We start from the raw sequence: 20439 nt of genomic DNA, 5'->3' as shown, positions 1-20439 counted from the left end.
TGTGTGTGTGTGTGTGTGTGTGTGTGTGTGTGTGCGTGCGTGCGTGTGTGTGTGTATGTGTATGTGTGCGTGTGTGTGTGTGTGGCGTTTTCTTCAGGCGTCATCACGCGGCGCTGTTTGTCACGGTTACAGCCTGTTGTACATGTGTTCACGCGTGAAATCACGCCTCTGCTACTGCTCATGCTGTGTCATCATTCAGGTGCTGGCAGAGATGCGTCCAATCCCACTCGATTCCCCAACAGCCGCCACTGCCACTGCCGCGTGTGCCATTACGCTTCACGCCATCCCGCGAGCAGCTGCAGCCGCGCTGTCGTCCCCATATCCGCCACTCGTCAGCACCGCCGACCTCATCCCGCCACACCTCCTGGTGTGTGTGTGTATGTGTGTGTATGTGTGTGTGTGTGTGTGTGTGTGTGTGTGTGTGTGTGTGTGTGTGCATGTGTGTGTGTGTGTGTGACTGTGCATGCATTGTGGTCGCCCTGCTTGGTGAAATTGCCATTCCTTCATCCTTCATCACCATCCCCCCATCCTTCATCACCCCATCGTCTTCCTGTAATCGCCACCACTGCATCCCGTGCATCCAATCATTGTAGGAGCAGATCGCGACCACAACCGATGACGACGACAACAGCGACAGCGGTGACGTCGATGGTCTCACCGCAGCTCGCTTTCGCCTCCGCGCATTTGCACAGTCCATCATGTGAGCAACGCACGTGCGCTGCTATGTTCTTGTATGTGTGGATGTGCGTGTGCGTTGTGGATGCATACGTTTGTAGGTGCTTGATGTGCTCTCTTGTTGCTCATTGCTGCCATTCCCTGACGCCCGCCCTCACTCCATTTCGTCCTTCTCACTGCTACAATACATGCGCATGCATATGTGCCCACACACGCACACACACATACACATACGCACACACATACACACACATACATACACACACATACACGCGCACGCAGGACACAGCGCGATGAGACAACATATCTGCTGGCGCCGCACATTGAGCCGCACAATGGCGGTGGCGATGGTACTGATGTGCGCACGCAGCACGGGGGCGAAGCCGTCACCGTCAACGTCACGATCATGTTGCATGGTGCCGCACACGGCGACCGCCCGCAGGTGAGGCAGAGACACATGTATGGATGACCATTCTTTCCCGCCGTTGCACCCAGCCACCTCACGCGCAGCATGTGCCCACATGCACACACACACACACACGTACACACGCACACGCATGCTCAAGCACACTCGCATTCACACACACTCACATTCACACTTACACACACACACACACACGTGCACATTTGCACACATGTTTGTGCTGACATGTCCCAACCCACCACCTCGTCCTCTGTGCAGCGCCACACACTGCTGGTGCTGCCCACAGAGACGGCGACAGCTGCGCTCGCACGTGTGCTGCGCGAACACGAACGCGGGCTGGCGGACACATACGCAGCAGAAGACATCTGCTTCAAGGTGGTGTGTGTGTGTGTGTGTTGACGTGCAGCGTTTCACCCAGACTTTGACGCTGGAAGGAGACAGCTGCTCACTTTGTTGACACATCCTCAACCCCGGGCACTCCTTGCATGTGTGTTTCCACATGCGTGGGCCTGCAGGTTCCAAATTCACAAGAGTGCTTGTTTGGACCTCACCCGCTCGTCTCGTTCACGCACGTGCGGAGCTGTCTGCTGCAAGGTTGGTGGTGGCCTGTCGCATGCCCATTGTTTCTGCCACCATCCTCGCCCGTCCACTGTGTATGCATTTGCCCCGATCATCATGAAGGTGTCATGTGCTCATGCTTGGACATGATCGTGTGTGCGACTGCAGAGGAACCCGTGCACTTGGATGTGTGCACGATATCGTCCATTCTGCAACAGCGCACGTACGACCGCTTCAGTGTCACCCGTCTCTTTGAGCCACCGCCGCGCCGTACTGTCATCCACACGCAGCTGCCCTCCCCTACGCAAACAGGTCTGTTTTCATGCTTGTATGTACATGCGTGTGTCTGCTTTTGTTGCATGTGTGTGTTTGTGTGTGTGTGTGAGTGTGTGTCTATGCGAGCGTGTGTATCTGTTTATCTATGTGAGCGCGTCTGTGTGTCAATTTGCAGTTGAGCATCGCGCCAGCACCGTTTGTGCTTGCACTTTCTTGTTTCCTCACATGCAACACCCCACCACTCCGCCGGTCAGCCCTTTGTCTTGACACGGCGCTCTTGTCGGATATCACCTCCCTCTCGTCCTGGACCGTACAGCAACAAGTCACCGTCTCCAATGTCACCTACTTCCCAGGTGCGCCCCCTCCCCCAGGATCACACGCACATACGCATACACATGCATGAATACATTTTCACACACACGCCCACATGTATACAGTTACACACTTACACACTTATTTACGTACACACACACACACACCTCCACGAGCTTGTTGGGTTTCGAACATAGCTGACCCATTCGCTCCTCGCCTCTTACGAATCGTCTTGTCGCTGTGCATTATCACCTCCACACCACCGCAACACAGGATCATCATCATCATCATCATCATCATCGTCATCATCATCACAGCCACTATCGTCCCCGCCACCATCATCTTCGTCGGCACCGGCGCTGGCGTTGTCGTCGCATCTTCCGTCGTCCGCTGTGTTCTCCGTTTACTGCGGCGATGTGCTCATCTCGCGCGAGTCTGTTGCAGATGTGCAGCCCTCATCCTCCTCGTCCTCCTCATCCTCCTCATCCTCGTCCCGCGCAGTGCACATCTCCTCTGCCACGCCGCTGAACACTCTAGTAAGACCCAAACATTCCATGGACGTGTGGTGACAGCGTGCATAAACATACAACCACGTGCACACGTACACACACACACAACATACACACACAATATACGCACACAACATGCACGCACATGTACATGTGTTCAAGTGAAGTGCTTGCAGGGACGATGTGTCGCGTTCGTCCCCAGTTGACTTGCTGATGGTTTTTTGTGTGTTGTTAACATGCAGGTGATGGACCTACCACGTGCAAGCACGCTGCATGTAGCGCTTTTGTTTCCAGCCGATGATGCACTGCCAGCAACAACCCACCTCCATGCACGCCTGTCGCTGTTTGACGCCAACGCTGATCTGAGACAAGGCACCTTCCTCCTATCCCTCTACCCTGGCACGGACCCGGTGCGTTTCACTTGTGTGTGTGTGTATGTGTGTGCGTGTTTGTGTGTGTGTGTATGCGTGCGTGCGTGTGTGTGTGTGTGTGTGTGTGTGTGTGTGTGTGTGTGTGTGTGTGTGTGTGTGTGTGTGTGTGTTCTATGTTGCCGTTGTATTGCTCATTCGATCATGCCACACTGCAGATTGTTGGCCATCTTCCGTCTCGCTGCAAGCGGCGCGAAGTTGCGCGTCTACGTCTCTCCCTCCCCCATTTTCCGTACCGCGTACGCTCCAGTGCTCTTGTTGTGTGGGGGCATATTCGCACACGTACATCACTCTGCCTATTGTGCGCAGGCCCATTACCTCGACTCACATTGTGCCATTGCTTTCCATTCATTGTGCATCGTTGCTGCTATTGGTTTTCAGGTTACGTTTCCTCGCTACTCGTTTCCGTTCCAAGTCGATCCTGAGCTTGAGGTGGGATCGACGTTAAAGCGCTCTGCACGTCGATCAAGCACGCATGCACCAGCGCGCGCGCACAGATACACACATGCACACGCGCACACACACACACACACACACACACACACGCACATGCACACATACACGCACACGCACACGCACGCACACACGCACACACACATTCACGGACATACTCACCCACAACTCGTGTGTCGTGTGTTGTCACACCCCCTCCCCATCTTTGTTTCAATGCTCAGGCGCACGACCGCCGCTTCTGCGAACAGGAGGACAACTCGTTCTCCACAACAGCGCTGCAATATGTGCTGTCGGCGGTGTCCAGCGGGCAGACGGTACAGGTTTCTACTGACGATGACAACAGCGATGGCAGCACTGAGGACGTTGTGATTCGCGTCCCGCCAGACCTCGTCATGATCGTCGCTCGGTAAGTGTGTGTGTGCACGTGTGCACGTGCGTGTGTGTGTGTGTGTGCACGTGCGAGCGTGCTTATGGGTGAACGTGTATGTGTGTAAACGCGCACGTGCGTGTGTGTGTGTATGTATGTGTGAGCGTGTCATTCGTTTGCAGCTGCTCCCTTCAACCTCATGGTTTGTTCTCTCATACTCATACTCATGCTCATGTTTCGTTCTCTCGTGCTCCAATGCAACCTTTCCCGTCCACCTAATCCCTCCCCGCCGGCCGCAAGCCTTGCGTCAAAGGAGAGCGGGCTGCGGCTTGCGAGTGATCGGTGGTCCTATCGTCGCCGCCGCGCCCGTGTTGTGTCTGGTCGCGATGTTGTTGATTGGCTGCAGCGGGACATGGACGACGCGCCGCGCGAGAACGCCGTCTTGCTCGCACAGCGGCTCATCCGGTGGGTGGGAGGTGATGGAAGGCGGGATCGGGCCATTTTGCACTCATGTGTCCTCATGCGGTTGTTTGTGCTTGTGGTTGCATGTGTGCTTCAAATTTACTTGACAATCGCACACAGTGTGTGCGTGTGTGTGCGTGTGTGTGCGCGTGTGTGTGTGTGTGTGAATGTGCGCTGTTGCTCGATCTACTGCTACTGTCATTTGCTCATCGCGCGTGCACTGCGGGGGTGTCATTGGCCACTGTGCAGGCTCGGTGTCCTACAGCCCGTGAGCGGCAGCAGCGATCATGTCACGGACACGGCGCAGTTTGCACTGGCCGAGTTTACACACGTGCGCGGAGATGACGTCGCTGGCAGCGAGGACCGTGCCAGTGCGAAGGCGGCAGTGCTGAAGGCGGAGGTGCAGATGGCGCTGGCGAATCAGGAGATACACGACAGCAAGCGGCTGGCAGCGATCCGAAACAGCGACATCATCGCGCCGCTCACACCCCCGGACCATCGATTGGTCAGTGGTTTTACGCTTTGCTTCGTCGTGGTGGTCGTGCTCACGATGGTTGGGAGCTGAAGCCTGGTTCATCCACATCTCATTCCCTTATTGTTTCACATGTGTGTGTGTGCGTGTGTGTGCGTGTGCATGAATGTATGTGTGTGCGTGTGCGTGTGTGTGCGTGTGCATGTATGTATGTGTGTGTGTGTGTGTGTACGTGTGTGTGTTCAGCTATTTCGCCGGCGTCACGAGTGCACGCAGTATCCTCTGCTGCTGCCCAAGTTCCTCCGGTCGATCGATTGGGGCCGCGCGTGGCAAGTCCGCGAAGCATACCGCCTCATGCAGACATGGTGCGAATGTTTGAGTGATCATGCGGGTGTGTGTACCTGTGTGTGTCTGCGTGTACCTGTGTGTGTCTGCGTGTACCTGTGTACAGCCATGTGCCGCTGTGGTATGGAGTATTCTTGCATGTGCCCATCTTCACCAACTGTCCTTCATACTGCCTTGCCATGCCCCCCCCCCCCCTCCAACACTTGTCACCGCCAGGACGCCGAGCGCGACGATCACGGACGCGCTTCAGCTGCTGCACGTCCATTTTGTTGATCCGCACGTGCGAGCGATGGCCGTCTCGCTTCTCCATCCCATTGACGACAACCAGCTGGAAACGTATCTCCTGCAGCTCGTGCAGGTCCGAACATGAGAGCGTGAGAGCGTGAGAGAGTGAGAAAGCATGTGTGTATGTGTATGTGCGTGTGTGTGTGTGTGTGTGTGTGTGTGTGTGTGTGTGTGTGTGCGTGTGTGTATGTGTATGTGTGTCTGTGCTTGCTTATCCATGCATTTGCTTGTGTTCCCTTGTGATGTCTCGTGCGTGCGTACATGTGCAATACATGTTTGTTTTCCCAGAACTCACCCGGGCTTTCCACCACACTCACTCACTGCCTGCGTGTGCTACCTTCTATCGTGCACAGGTGTTACGGTTCGATCACGACCACGACTCTGCACTCGCCCGTTTTCTCCTCCGCCGCGGACTTCTAAATCGCCGCATTGGGCAGTCCCTCTTCTGGCACCTGCGTGCTGGCCTGCACACCCCAGCCACGGCCCAGCGCTGTGCCCTCCTCATTGACGCGTACTGCTGTGCGTGCGGCGCGTATGTGCTCGGAGATGTACACACGCAGGCGCAGCTGGTGGACAGGCTGCACGCAACCTCGCTCGCAGTGAAGGAGGCGCGGACACAGGAGCACCGCGACGCAATCCTGAGGAACGACGTGGAACATGTGAGTGTATCATATGTTGGCATGTGTGAGAGCATGTATGTATTTGTCTGTGAGTATAAGTCCGTGATCATACTTGTGCCTGTGTGTGTGTTGTACTTGTGTGTGTATGTGCATGTGTGTGTGTTGTACTTGTGCCTGTGTGTGTGTGTGCGTAATCTCATGTGCGCATCACACCATCTCGCGAAGCTCACGTGAAGAGCTGACCCCGAATTGCCATGTTGTTGTCAACCAAATTTACGTGTGCACTGTAGTTGGTTGGACTGCTGCCTGTGACGCTGATGCACGATGCGAGCTCGCACGTGGTGGGCCTGTCACCGGAGCGCTGCCGGGTGCTAGACAGCAAGAAGAAGCCGCTCTGGCTGCACTTTACGACTGCCGACGGCGATGACAGCAGCGATAACCACGATGCTGGCAGCAGCCGTGGTGGTGGTGGTATCACAGCTGTGCCCAGCCCACACGTGCAGCTCATCTTCAAATCGGGCGATGATTTGCGACAAGACATGCTGACGCTGCAGATGCTCCGGGTACGCACCTGTGCTCTTGCCCGCTGGTGATTGTGATGTGGGTGTGTGTGATTGTGTGTGGGTGTGTGAGATTGTGTGCGTGTGTGTGTGTGTGTGATCTTGAATGGTCGCAATGTGACTGCATGAAAGGCCTCATTTCTCAATGTTCCCTTCCATCAACACACGAATGCAACACGCGCACGATTGTTGATTGCCGTGCATGCGTGGACACATGCATTTGCCCCTTGATTCGCAGGTGATGGATCGATTGTGGCAGCAAGAGGGCCTGGGCACGCGTGTTACAGCATACGGCTGTGTGGCGACTGGAAGGTGTGATACGTGCACTCCACTGAACTGGCGCAATGAGAGCTGAAGTAGTGTCTGTATTTGGAGAAGAGAGAGTGCAATGTGGGAAAGGAGAGCTGGGGTTGTATGTGATGCGGGTGCCGTGTGTGTGTGTGTGTGTGTGTGTGTGTGTGTGTGTGTGTGTGTGTGTGTGTGTGTGTGTGCGTGTGCGGGTGCCGAGTGTGTGCGTGTGCGGGTGCCGAGTGTGTGCGTGTGTTTGCGCATTCGCGTCTGCCGTGTTTGTGGCACGCATGTGATAGAGTGCGAGACAATAATGCACCTCCATTCACTCGGCGCACTCAACCTACCCATGTCCCTTGGTGTGTGTTCGCCAGCGAGAGCGGCGTGATCCAAGTTGTGAGCGGTGCGCGTACCGTTTCGAGCATCCAGCGCGCACACGGTGGGTCGCTTGCTGCGTTCTCGGAGGAGCCGCTGTTGGCGTGGCTGCATGCCCAGAACAAGGATAAGCCACATGCCATGGGCGTTGTGCGATCGAACTTTGCAAAGTCGTGCGCAGGTGCGGCATTTGTTGTTTGCATCATGCTGCTGTTGCCGTGTGCTCGCATGAACACAGACGGAGGAGGCTCTTGTGACCTGATGTTGGCTCGTGCGCTGGCGGTGGGTCGTGCTCTCATTTGTTCGTGTGCATCAACGTGTGTTTGCCGCAGCGTATTGCGTCGCGACATATGTGCTTGGTATTGGTGACCGCCACAACGACAACATCATGGTCACTCCGAGCGGCGATTTCTTCCACATTGGTCGGTTTTGCGTGTGTGAGAGAGAGAGAGAGAAAGAGAGAGAGAGTGTGTGTGTGTGTGTGTGTATTATGTGTGTGTGTCTGTGTATTGTACGGTTGTTGCGGCCATTCCGCTCTTGACGACACGCTCCATTCTCAACCCATCTTTCGTCCCCATTACGGCGGCTTGACGCATGCGCCAGACTTTGGGCATTTCCTGGGCAACATCAAGTACAAGTTTGGGGTGAAACGGGAGCTGGCGCCGTTCGTCCTCACATCCGAATTCATCCACGTCATGGGCGGACGAGGTAGCCATCGCGGTGGTGGTGCTGATGATTGTGGGGAGTGAACAGCAGGTTCCCCGTGCGTTGTGCTTTGACGTGTCATCCCCTGCAACCACCCCCACCCGTGCTGACATGGGGTTTGTGTGTGTACACTTCACACCACCAGACTCTGAGCTATTTCGGCAGTTTGAGGACTTGTGTGTGCGCGCGTATCTCGTGTTGAGAAAGCACGCCAACCTCATCATCGCCCTCTTTGCCATGATGCTCTCAACCGGCATCCCCGAGGTGTGTGTGCGTGAAGTGATTGCTTGTTTGCTGAACCTGGTTGCTGCCAGGCTGGTGCAATCCCGCGCTATTGGCTCATCCACACTTGTACCCCCCCCCCACACACACAGCTTCAGCGGGAGGAAGACATCCAGTATCTGCAGCGTTCGCTGTCGTTGGGGATGGGTAAAGACCAGGCAGCGAAGCACTTTCGATCGCTCATTGCCGAGTGTATTCGGCTCAACCTGAGCACACAACTCAACTTCCTCGTCCACAACCTCGCCCACTAATTAATATCTTCTTGTGTGTGTGTCTGTGTGTGTGTGTGTGTGTGTCTGTGTGTGTGTGTGTGTGCTTGCGTGTATGTGTTTGATACAGCAGCACATCTTGCGTCGATGAGCTATTCAATTAGGAAATGAAGAAGTGAATCAATCAACCATTAACAACCAATACAACAGCGAGCAAAGCCAGGAACGCGGGAGCACAATACCACATGAACAACACATTCCAAACAAAACAGCGCGGCAACACACAACAACGACAACATAACTGCATTACTCTTCACGGATCGAGTACACAAACAAATGCCTAAACAACACTAGCGGCGAAATAGCCAGCTGTCAAACAAGCACGATTACCACTCCAAGCACATAAGCAAGCAAGCAAGCAAGCCAGCGAACGAGCGAGCGAGCGAAAGCGGCAAACGAGCAAACGATTCAAGTCAACACGAACACGGTGGCATCCGACAGGGTTTTTGTTTTTCTCTCTCATGGGGCCATGCGTGCAGGCTATTTCCTGTCAGCGCCTGCGGCCCTTGCGGCGCTTGCTCGCCGGTCCCTCACTGCACGTGCGGTGGCATAAAGAGCGCAAGAACAGCGGGCAAATGAGATTGTGGTGGTGGTGTAGAGGCTGTGTTAGAGGCACGCACACAACCACACACACACACACACATATGAACGTCACGCAACCAGGTGCCAGACACACACACACACACGCGCGCGCGCGCGCACACACACACACACACACACACACGCACGCACAACCAACGAACCAAACAAACAACCCAACAACCAAACAACCAAACAACCCATCACACGTACACAACGGTCGAACCTGCTTTCGTCGCTTGCTCGCCGCTTTGAGGCGTCGTTGTCGCCGTTGTTGCTGCTTGTGCTAGCGCGCCCTTTGCTGTGCGAGCGCACGTGTTGCGAGTATGCCGGTGGGTGCCCAAACGTCCGTCCGCACTTCTCGCATACGTAGACCTTCCCCTTTGTGCGCGAGGCCCGGCCGCTGCCGCTTGTCCGAGACGTCCGCGGCGTGTTCTCCCCGCTGCTCGGCGTCGTTGCCCGCGAGCCGCCCGGCGTGGCGCCACCAGCGTCTGCGTTGTGCTGTCCGCGGCGCGCGTGGGGCCGCTGCACCAGATTCGGCTGCGATGCCGTGAAGCCCTGCGGTGCGCGCGAGTGGTCCGCCGACGCCCGCCCGCTGTTGGCTCGGCTGCGGCGCCGCGTCTCCCGCGACTTGCGTGGACTCGGCTGGGCAGAGGCAGAGGTGCTTGCGCCCGTGTCGTCGGCAGACGTGTCTGCGGTGGTGGCGGTGGCGGCCTGGCGGCGGCGGGCGAGCTGGTTGAAGTGGCGCGCCTGCTGCCGACGGGCGCGGGCAGAGACCGCCGTCACGTCACCGCCCTCAATGTCGTCAATGTCTTCGCCAACGCCGAGGGCTGCAATCTCGTGCGGCGGCGACGCGCGTGTGCGCCGCACCTTCCGGCGGGCCCTGCTGCGGTCACGCGCGGGTTTGGGGGAGGGGCTGGCCTCATCGTCCGCCGCTTCCTCCTCATACGGCTGCTTGGCGTCTTCGTCATCTTCGGCATCGACCGTGCTGCCGGCGGTCGGGGAGCCAGTCTGCTCGCTCTTCACGTCGCCGTCCGTCTTGCTGCGCTTCCGCGCCTGCTCCCCATGACCACCATCGTCATCATCATCATCGTCATCATCGTCACCATCACCACCGTAATCGTTGTTTCCGTCATCATCATCATCAGCAGCAGCAGCACCAGCACCATCGTCATCTGCGGGGTCGCAGTCCTCCTCACCGCCGGCTGCGGCCGCTGTTGGGGCGTCGTCCTTCGCCTGCTGCTGATCCCCATCACCGTTGACATCACCGTTGACATCACCGCCATCATCATCATCATCATCGCCCGTCTTGCCGCTACCGCTGCTGCTGGTGGACTGCCGCCCCCGCTCATCACCAGCGCCCCGGCCATCCTCATCCTCGCCACCATCGTCACGCGTGCGGGCGTTGGCTGATGCACGGCCCCCCTGCCGGCGCGACCGGCGCGTGGACATCCTGCTCTCACTGCGCGACGCCTGCTCGCTCCCGTCGCCGCCGTCAACCCGCTGGCTCGCCCGCGTCCGCGTCCGCTGTGCGCGGCGAAGGGCGAGCGGCACAAAGTAGCTGTCGGGGGCGCTGTTGCTGTTCTCGTCGGCATCGTTGAGGGCAGACTTGCTGTCGTCGTCGCTGTTGCTGCTGTTGTTGGTGGTGTTGTTGTTGGCGCGGCTGCTGCTGCGGCTGGCGGCGAGCTCTGCACGGCGCGCCAGCTCCATCTTTGAAGCGGATGCCGAGATAAGACGGGAGGAGGAGGGGGTGGAGGGGGTGGAGGGGATGGTGAAACGAGCAGTGATGAATGGGGTGAGTGTAAGCAGGCGCAGCACAAGACAGATGTACGGTGTGATCATGCGGAAGGCACCACAACTAACACACACAACACATACACAACGCGCACATACACGCAAACACACGCATACACACAAACACACACGCAAACACACACATATATAAATATACAGACACAAACAACCACCACACACACCTACCACAGACACAAACAACACACAGACAAACACACACGTGTATACCTGGCGCTGCGCTGCCCTGTACCTCTCCTTCATCGTCTCCAGCTGCTGCTCCATCTCTGCAATGCGCTGCTCTGCGTCCTGTGTGTTGTCCTCCTCGGGCGACGACGGCGCCGACGACACTTCCACCAACACCTCCTCTGCACGCCTGTCCCCGGCATCAAACACGGCCTTGAGCTTGGGGTCCTCGTCCTGCTTCCAGCGCTTCAGCATCGCCGCTGCGTCCTCGCGTGCGCGCGCCGCCTCTTCATGCTTCACCGCTGCGAGCTGGCGGCGATCGTGCGCTGTGAGCTCCGCATACAGCCTGTCCATCACTGTCTCGTTGAAGAACGACCGCGGGTCCTCGTCGTGCCTGAAGCTGACGCGGCGTGCTGTGCTGCGCTGGCTCATCATCTGCTGGATGCTGCGCGCGCGTGCCCGGATGCGCTCCGCCTGCGTCATGGGCGGGCCTGACGGCTCCGCAAACACAGAGTTGCGGCGGCTGTCGTCGCCCATCGCGCCGCTGTTGTTGTGCATGGCCATCACAATCGCCGCCGACTGGGTGGTGGACGCCGTGCGAGACGGCGGGCGCTTGCCGGTGTTCGCGGTGGTGCCGCTGCCGCTGTTGGTGGTGGTGGCAGTGGTGGCCCAGTTCACTTGCAGCTTGCTCTGGAGCGCAGCTGTGGCCGACGACGACGATGATGACACTGCAGGGGTGGTTCTCGCCATGGTGGTTGGCTTGGGCTGCGTCTTGGAGGGCTGGACCGCTTTGGTTGCTGCAGCAGCTGTTGTTGTTGTTGGGGGATGGTCCTGCTTGGCCTTGGCGACAGCTGCTGCTGCTGCTGCTGGTGATGTGGCTGTGGCGGCCGATGCTGTTGGTGGAGCGCCAACTGCTGTGGCGGAGTCGTCTTGCTTGGGGCCGTTGATGGCGTGCTCGCGCCCATAGTGCATACCCCTGTATGTGTGTATGAGTATGTGTGTGCGTGTAGTGTAATATAGCGTGAGTAGTGTGTGCGTGCGTGTGTGCGTGTGTGTGTAGTGCAGTACCGTGAGTTGTGTATGCTGTGTGTGCATGTAGTGTAATATAGCGTGAGTTGTGTGTGTGTGCGTGTGTGCGTGTGGTGTGAACAGTGTGTAGTGTGGCAACAAAGAGTATATGAAGGTGACTGTGTGGGGTCTGCAGCTTACATGACAAAGGAGTCGTCTGGGTCTGGAAGCAGGTTGCGGCCAAAAGCGGTGGAATCGTCAAAGTGCTGGGCACCGGCTGGAAACGCCGCTGGCTGGTTAGTGCTGTTGTTGGTTTTGGTGGCGGCAGTGGCTGGCGTTGATGACGCTGATGCCGTCGAGGCTGTCTCCTGAGCCGATTTCACGCGGAGAGGGCGAGCCAGTGGAAGCAGCGATGCTGAACCAGGCTTGGCGCTGCGCACAATCTGGATCACGGTGGTTGGGTGCGGCAGTGCAGGCGAAAACAGCCAGGCAAGGCAGACAAGCGCAGTAGTGTCAGTGAGTGAGTGCCCAGTATAGTTCGTTGATTGGAAGCAGTGGCAGGTTGTGTGTGTGTGTGTGTGTGGGGGGGGGGTTATAAGCAACCACAGAGAGAGGGGGAGGGTTATCTGTGATGAGCTGTGCACAGCTGCAGGTACACGCGACACATGGCACATCACAACACGCGACACGGTTCATGGCACAAGGCAAAGCAGCTCACACAAGTACACACGACAAGTACACACATGCACGTGGTCTGTGCGGTACCTTGATGACGTGTTTGCCGCCGTGAGGAAGCTGCACACTGGAAGTTGCGACACTGTCACCCATCCAGCAGGTTAGGTGAAGCACGCAAACGCTCTGCTTGGCTACAGTACCAAGAGCAACAAATGGAAGTGGCCGAGTGGAAGAGAAGAGAAAAGAAAAAAAAAAAAAAACACACACACACACAAGCTTTGGAAAGGGAAAGAGTATGTCCGCTCACGCGCGCACACACAGACTCAGGCACCGCTGTCACGGAGTACACTCAGAGAACTGCTTGTTGGCTGGTGTACTTGTTGTGAACTCAGGTTGCTCTTGGCAAGCACCAACCAACCAAGAACAATGATGTGCGTCGTGTGCAGTGTGGCTGTGCGGGAATGCGATTGGCAAAGGATGGAGCCTTGCACAGAAAAGAGTGGGCTCTCTGGAGCTGCGGCTGAGAGGGGCTTCTGCTTCAAGGTGCTGGTGCAGGTGCTGGCCCGTGATGACTGTTGCTGGCTGGCTGTTGCTGGCTGGTGGCACCGAGCGGAAAGAAAAGGAGCAGCAGGAGCAGGAGAAGGAGAAGTGGTGGTGCAGACACAACGCGACAACAATCACGACGCAAGCGAAGTGGTTGGTGGAAAGAAGGAACGGAAACACGGCCGGCCTGCGTTTGTGCAGCAAGGACCGCTATTCTAGTGAAATCGTGGCGAATTTTCTATTCGCGCCATGCGTGTCGTTTTCTAATCACATCACAAAAATTATTATTGTAGGCCTGAATTCCATGCGTATGTAAGGTGAGCAGGCAAGGTGGGGGGGACAACAAGAAGCACAAGCAGCGTGGTGGTGGGAGCGAGTTTATCCGTTGTCCATCTTCCCCGCCCACACACACACACACAGCAAAGTTGGGCGTGTTTGTTGTTGTTGTTGTTGTTGTTGTGTGTGACAACGTGAGGGCCGTGTGATTGTGATTTCTGGTGGTGTGTGCGTGTGTTTGCGCACATCCAGCTGCGAAGGAAGCAAAAACAGCAAAACCACACCCTCCCTGCCTTACAGCAAAGGCAGCGGCCTTGCCCCCACCCTCAACAGAGCGCCCTGCTGGCTGGAAACCACACCCACCACAAGAACCCCCCTCCATCTCACGCTCAGTAATCAAGCGCGCTCAGGCTTGTGCCGTTGCTGTTGCTGCCTCAAAGCAAAACGGCTCCAACCCAGCAACCAACCAGGCACAGCAAGGCATGAGACAGCGCGTTTTGAACACAGCAGCCGCGTGCGGCGCTGTTCCAACAACCACGCTGCCACACACAGGCACACACAACACAAGCAGCAGAAGGAACAGCAGCACAAGAAGAAGAAGAACAAGAAGAAGAAGAGCTGTGCTGCAACACAAGCAACAGGCACCCTGTAGCAGCCCACGCCGACGCAACAACACCCAGCACCCAGACGACGATGCGTGTGCCACTTCCTCTGCTGCAACAACCACAACCACCACTGTACACGGCGTGGCGCAGCGCGCGCGGCTGGTGCTGGTGTGCTGCGCCGTGTTCCTTGCCACCACCGTCCTGCTGTCGCACGGCGACGTGGCACGGGGCCAAACACAGTCGTGCACGACAGCCACGCAGTGCGGCATCAGCCAGGAGTGCGTGGACAGCACATGCTGCGACCTCCCGACGTGGACATCGTGGACCTCGAGCGGTTCCTGCGACGCCGTGTGCGCGTCGGGAATCAACGGAACCCGGCCAGAGTCGCGGGACTGCATCTATCTGGGCAGCAACCCCTGCAACGCCAGCGCCGTGTCGCTAACCCCAGGCAACCAGTGCAACTTCACCAGCGTGGGCACAACGCAGACGCGGCACCTGGTGTGCGAGCCCGAGCCGTGCTGCGCGGTGGACTCGACGTGGACCGCGTGGTCCGGCTGGTCCCAGTGCTCCGTCACGTGTGAAAACGGCTTGGAGACGCGCACCCGCACGTGCCAGGCGGCGTCCTGCGGCGGCGCGGAGGGCTGCGACGGGCAACCCGTGGGCACCGTCGACCAGGACACGCGCGTGTGTACCATCAACCAGTGCTGCCCTGTTGACGGGTTTTGGAAGTACACGAGCTGGTCCGAGTGGAGCCGGCCCTGCGGGGAACGCAACCGCACGCGGGAGGCCACAGAGTGCACCGCCAGCTGCTTCGGCACGTGCGGCGACCCCGTCCTTGTCGAGACGGAGATTGTCGGTACGTGTGTCACTCAGATGAGTGAGAGAGAGAGAGAAGGGGGAGAGGGGTGGGAGTGGCTTGGGGGATTATGTCTGTGGCTGTGTATGTGTATGTGTGTGTCTGTATGTGTGTGTGTGTGTGTCTGTGTGTCTGTGTGGCTGTGTGTCTGTGTGTCTGTGTGTCTGTGTGGCTGTGTGGCTGTGTGTGTGTGTGTGTGTTGCGTGTGTGTGTGTGTGACTCAGAATACAGCAAATATTAACACGTACTGCACTTTGGCATCAAAATTTGTGGAACACTGCCACAAGGGTTTCTAACCTATTCATTCCTCCTCAGCCGGTCAGACGAACAGGTGTGTTTTACATGTTCACAAGTAACTGGATTAGTGTGCGAGATAGCCTTAACGAGGGGGTATCTAAACTCACCGTGCATCCTGTCTTGCTCCGAGGCGACTGCGAGTTGTGGGGTGGAATAAGTTACTGGTACTTATTAAATGTAGCGTTCCCCCTCTTCAACCTTTGGACATTGCTCTGCGTGTGTGCCTGCCTGTCTGCCTGTCTGCCTGTCTGTCTGTCTTTGTGCGCTGTGTGTGTGTGTGTGCGTGTGTGTGTGTGTGTGTGTGTGTGCGTGTGCGTGGATGCATCCGCATGCGTGGAAGTGCCATTGCCCCCCCCCCCAACCGCACGAGTTGACATGCCGCCTCACCCCATCAAACGACACCTCCCCCCACCCGCTCACCTACATGCTTCCGTCCACGTATCGCGTGCAACAGACTGTGGCGACACGACGACCACCACTGAGGCGCCGACGACGACTGCTGCGCCGCTGGGGTCCATTGTGGTGGTGACGAGTGTCGAGGGCGTGACGCCGCCGTGGACCAGCAGCATGCGCTCCAGCTACCGCTCGTTCATCTCCAACCAGCTCTCCTTGGAGGTCGGCCGCCTCCCCGCCAGCGACTATGGCCTACTGACAGAGCAGCTCTCCGAATCGCCCTCTGCCGTGTTCCGCACGCGCATCACGCCAGACAGCGAGGCGGATGTGACCCTGCTGTATTGTGGCGCCGTCTCGTTTACGAACAGCACTGCGTCCATGCAGGACCTGCAGCGGCTTGGGAGCGCCTTTACCGATGCGACCTTGTCCCTCACCAGCACTTCCGGCTGCACCAACTGCACCTGCACCTCCTTCTCATCTCAACGTACGTGCATGGGAGTAAATTGTGTGCTGTGTTTGGATGTTTGTGTGCGTGTGCATGTGCATGTGTGCTTGTGCGTGTGCATATGTGTGTGTGCGTATGCATGTGCGTGTGTGCCTCCGTGTGTCTATACGTCTGTGTTTGGATGTTTGTGCATGTGCATGTGCATATGTGTGCTTGTGCGTGTGCATATGTGTGTGTGTGTCCCTCCGTGTGTGTGTGTCCTTGCAGTGCATGGAAAACTACGTGTCATACTGGATGTGCGGTACCATGGGTATTGTGTCTCACCACTCCACCTCCTACCCCTCCTTGCCTTCCTTCATCCCTCACCCTCCACCCCCCCCCCCTCCCCACCACATCACCCCGCGATGTTTGCATCAGGTGCGGCCGGGTCCACGAGCGCATCGTCAGACACGGCGGTCATTGTTGGCGGTGCCGTTGGCGGCGGTGTCGGGCTCCTCATCATCGTCGCAGCGCTAGTGCTGCTCGTTCGCTCACGCAGCAAGGACAAGGTACACGCGCTTTGGTTGGAACAGTGCACTGAGCACTTTTGGGGTAGGAAGCCATGAAACAGACTCACGTGTCAACACAAGAAGTCCCAAAACTCGCTGTTGAGACGTGTGCATGCATACACTTACACACACACACTTACTCACTCACTCACTCACACACACACACACACACACTCACACACACACACACACTCACTCACACACTCACACACACACACACACACACACACACTCTCTCTCTCTCTCTCTCTCTCTCTCTCTCTCTCGCTCAGACTCAAACGGACAATGTGGATGGAAAAAGTGACTTTGAACACGAGCCGCAGGCGACAAAACGTGACGAACACGTTTCACCGCCCCGCAGCTCCCTCTTCACCTCAAACCCCAGCGCCACATACGCGCACCACCACGATCATCCTCATCATCATCATCAACACCACCACCACCAGCACGAGCGCGGGCGTGCGGACGGCGTGGGCAGCGGGTTTGAGGACTACGTGTATGGCGATGCGACGTCGCGCCCGTCCATGATCAACAACGTGGTGTACGACATCCGGGAGACGGAGCTCGGGCATACGCCGGAGTACAGCCGCCTGCGCCGCCAGCGCACGGCAGAGAGCGAGAAGCTCGAGCCGCCCGTGGTGCTGCACGAGGGCACCGACGGGTCCCACCTGGTGCTGGTGCGCACGGAGCCGGGGGTGTACACGGTGGCGCGGCCGCTGCAGCCCAAGGAGCTCGGCGCCATGCACCACGCCATTGTCGTGCGCAAACCAAAGGGCGGGTATGTGCTGCTGAAGCGGAACCAGGGCCAGGCGTACCAGGCCGTGCGGTCGGCGACAACGGAGGACGAGGTGATGGTGGTGGACACGCTCATGGGCAAGCCCGTGCTGCTGCTGGGGGACGACGCAGGCAGCATGCAGACGGTGACGCTGTTTGATCGCATTGACGTGGGCGCCATCCTGCCGCGCGCCGACGACCACGACGACAGAGACCTGACCATATTCTGCATTGGCGCCGTTCGGCCCGCACACCCCGGTGACGGCGGCCACGGCAGTGACGGCGACGACGCGGGAAAGGGCAACATGCAGAAGGCGAACAATAACAAAACGAAGAAGAAGAAGAAGAGCAGTGGCAACTTCAACGGCGGGTTGAGCAATGCCAGCAGCATGGGCAGCATTGACAGCATTGGCGGCTTCAGCGATGCGCAGCACGCCAACGGCAAGCGGGTGTCCTCCGCCTCCTCCTCGGCGTCCACGGCCGGCGCGGCCACCGCGGCGCAGTCATCAGCGCCGCCGGACCTGTACTGCTTCCGGCTGGTGCGCATGCGCTCTGTGCACTTTCGGCTGGAGCCCATGCGGCGGCCCGCGGTGCTGCCGGCAGACCTCTCCATCGTGCTCAAGACGCGACCCGAGCCGCTGCACCTGCAGCAGCTGGGCGCGGACACATATGTGCGCGTGGAGACGGACGACCTCGGAGAGGACGGGCTGCCGCTGACGCTGCCGTCGTCGTGCTTCAAGGAGGTGCTGAGCAAAGTGGTGCAGCTTGAGCCGCAGTTTGGGGCGGGGCAGGCGGCGCAGGACGCCAAGCGGCTGGTGACGCTGCTCAAGCAGGACCGCGCCCACGACCGATATGTGGTGATGGAGAAGAACCCTGGCGGGCAGTACCGCCGAGCAGAGGTTGGCTCGCAGCGGGAGAACATGTACGTGACGGTGGAGACGCAGGACGGGCGCTACTTTGACCTGCACCGCGCCGACGACGGGTACACGCAGGTTGACGACGATGGCGTGGGCGGCGGCGGCGGGCGGGCGCCAGACGAGTCGCTGACGGAGCTGGACAGCACGGCGTTTGACGGCGGGTACATCTCGCTCCTGCGCAGCGACGACGGCGTGTACGCGGTGCTGTGCAAGGAGAACGAGAGCGACCCCGTGTATGTGCGGGCGGACACCGGTGCGGAGTACATGACCTCTGAGGAGCTTGCACGCCGCTCCCGCGCGTCCTCCGTCGCCAACGCAGACGTGGCCGACCCGCGCGACTTCCCCTCCACGCCGCGCCAGCAGCCGGCCGAGGCGTGGTCGCCCGTCTCTCAGCCCGCACCGCGGCGGGACCCGGCCAGCGAGTTTGCCCAGTACGTCTCCCGCAGCTCAATGGCGTCGCCATCGCCAGGGCAGCCGCGCGGATCACGCGCCGTGTCGCGCACCCAGCAGCAGCAGCAGCAGCAGCAGCAGCAACAGTCGGACGGTAGTGACACTGGTGGTCGGGTGGCGCAGCGAAGAAACACACCCATGGTGGCTGGTGTTGGGCACCACCACCGCCGCCACCGCTCACCGGCCTCCAACCCTTATCAAGCACGTCGGCAGCAACAGCAACACCAGCAACACCAGCAACACCAGCAACACCAGCAACAAGGGCTTGGCGCATATGGGCGATCGCCTGGCCCCATGTCAGCGTTTGATGATCCTGGCTTCGGCAATGAGCAAGGTGCGGAGTTGCTTGCAGGCAACAATGGCCGCGTGTCCCTTGATTCGCGCGTCTCTGTCGGCTACATTGACGTGTACGGTGATGATGATCAGCGAGCGGGTGTGCCGTCACGCCAGCCGCCCACGCCTCCAAGCGCAGGGTACCGCCCGCACATGTCCCAGCGAGGCCGTGGTGGGCGCGGTGGTGGGCGCGGTGGTGGTCGTCGCGGGGCCCGCCCGTCCAGGTTTGCCAACCAGCCGTTTGTTCCGCGGCACTCCATCATTGCGGAGGAAGCTGGTGGCGACTACGAGGAGATCCCAGCTGAGCAGCAGCAGCGAGGTGATGGCTCAGGTGGTGCATACGGTGGCGGCTATGGTGGACGAGCACAGGCAGCAACACGGGCGCCGCAGATGGCGCCACAACAGCAGCCGCCGCAGCAGCAGCCACGCCGAACAAGCCAGGCTACACATGTTCCTGCGGACATGGACGCCGTGGAGGCGCAGCAGCTGCTACAGCGGCCTGGTGTGGCAGAGGGAAGCTTTGTGCTGCAGCGGGTAAACGCGCACACGGTGTGGGCGCATGTGCTGGCACAGGGGGCGCCGCGCATAATCCAAGTTGTAGTTGATGTTGGTGCACCTGGCGTGCGAACGGACGGCCCAAGCAAAGTGGTGACACCGAGCGTTGCTGCGTTTGTGGACACCTTTAGCGGGCCCCAGCCAGCCAACAGCCCCGTACCTCACCCGCTCACGCGTGACATGACGCCCCGCTCCTTCTGACACCTGGGTGTGTTGTGTTGTTTGGGTGTGTTGTGTTGTGTTTTGGAGGACTATTGTGAAACAGAGACGTGCCGAGTGCGTGCTTGCAGGTTGTTGTGATTCTTGTTTTGTTTTGTTGTAGTTGTTGTAGTTGTTGTTGTTGTTGTTGTTGTTGTTGTTTCGCGACCTCCCTATGTGTGATTCGATGTGTGTGTGTGTGTGTGTGTTGGTGCGCGCGTGTGTGTGTGTGTGTGATCATGTGTGCGTGTGTGTGAGCATGTGTGCGTGTGTGTTGGTGCAGTTCATGCACGCAAGCAAACGTCAGTCAAGACAAAGACAACCAAACCAACACAACCAATGAGT

General features: G+C 58.5%; 3 protein-coding genes across 3 annotated transcripts in view; 2 read left to right on the top strand and 1 right to left on the bottom strand.

Annotated features, from left to right (window-relative positions):
- The window catches only part of PTSG_12633 (uncharacterized protein), a gene marked incomplete at its 3' end in the record, with an annotated part of 9075 nt that extends 428 nt beyond the window's left edge, over positions 1-8647 (top strand). The window contains exons 2-25 of the mRNA XM_004991512.1: positions 200-367; positions 594-700; positions 958-1117; positions 1358-1474; positions 1615-1693; positions 1826-1969; positions 2188-2286; positions 2519-2781; positions 2997-3164; positions 3341-3421; positions 3564-3614; positions 3857-4041; positions 4303-4467; positions 4714-4969; positions 5183-5301; positions 5498-5639; positions 5920-6240; positions 6477-6749; positions 6985-7058; positions 7409-7590; positions 7742-7831; positions 8013-8117; positions 8260-8378; positions 8489-8647. Of these exons, the coding sequence (XP_004991569.1) occupies positions 200-367; positions 594-700; positions 958-1117; positions 1358-1474; positions 1615-1693; positions 1826-1969; positions 2188-2286; positions 2519-2781; positions 2997-3164; positions 3341-3421; positions 3564-3614; positions 3857-4041; positions 4303-4467; positions 4714-4969; positions 5183-5301; positions 5498-5639; positions 5920-6240; positions 6477-6749; positions 6985-7058; positions 7409-7590; positions 7742-7831; positions 8013-8117; positions 8260-8378; positions 8489-8647 (3627 nt within the window). The remainder of the gene's footprint in view (positions 1-199; positions 368-593; positions 701-957; positions 1118-1357; positions 1475-1614; positions 1694-1825; positions 1970-2187; positions 2287-2518; positions 2782-2996; positions 3165-3340; positions 3422-3563; positions 3615-3856; positions 4042-4302; positions 4468-4713; positions 4970-5182; positions 5302-5497; positions 5640-5919; positions 6241-6476; positions 6750-6984; positions 7059-7408; positions 7591-7741; positions 7832-8012; positions 8118-8259; positions 8379-8488) is intronic.
- A 77-nt stretch (positions 8648-8724) lies between these two features.
- On the bottom strand, positions 8725-13598 carry PTSG_07764 (uncharacterized protein). Its single transcript, XM_004991511.1, has 5 exons — positions 12995-13598; positions 12431-12672; positions 11267-12197; positions 9471-10954; positions 8725-9198 (listed from the first exon to the last, which is right to left on the bottom strand). The coding sequence occupies exons 1-5, from the start codon at positions 13055-13057 to the stop codon at positions 9156-9158; spliced, it is 2763 nt and encodes a 920-aa protein (XP_004991568.1). The 5' UTR covers positions 13058-13598; the 3' UTR covers positions 8725-9155.
- A 283-nt stretch (positions 13599-13881) lies between these two features.
- On the top strand, positions 13882-20422 carry PTSG_07763 (uncharacterized protein). Its single transcript, XM_004991510.1, has 4 exons — positions 13882-15184; positions 15936-16358; positions 16737-16867; positions 17140-20422. The coding sequence occupies exons 1-4, from the start codon at positions 14206-14208 to the stop codon at positions 20095-20097; spliced, it is 4491 nt and encodes a 1496-aa protein (XP_004991567.1). The 5' UTR covers positions 13882-14205; the 3' UTR covers positions 20098-20422.
- The last annotated feature ends 17 nt before the right edge of the window (positions 20423-20439 follow it).

This window comes from Salpingoeca rosetta (genome assembly GCF_000188695.1).
Source record: "Salpingoeca rosetta unplaced genomic scaffold supercont1.19, whole genome shotgun sequence".
Lineage (NCBI taxonomy): Eukaryota > Choanoflagellata > Craspedida > Salpingoecidae > Salpingoeca > Salpingoeca rosetta.
Note: the sequence above shows the minus strand (reverse complement) of the source record. Positions and strands in the feature narration are given on the sequence as shown.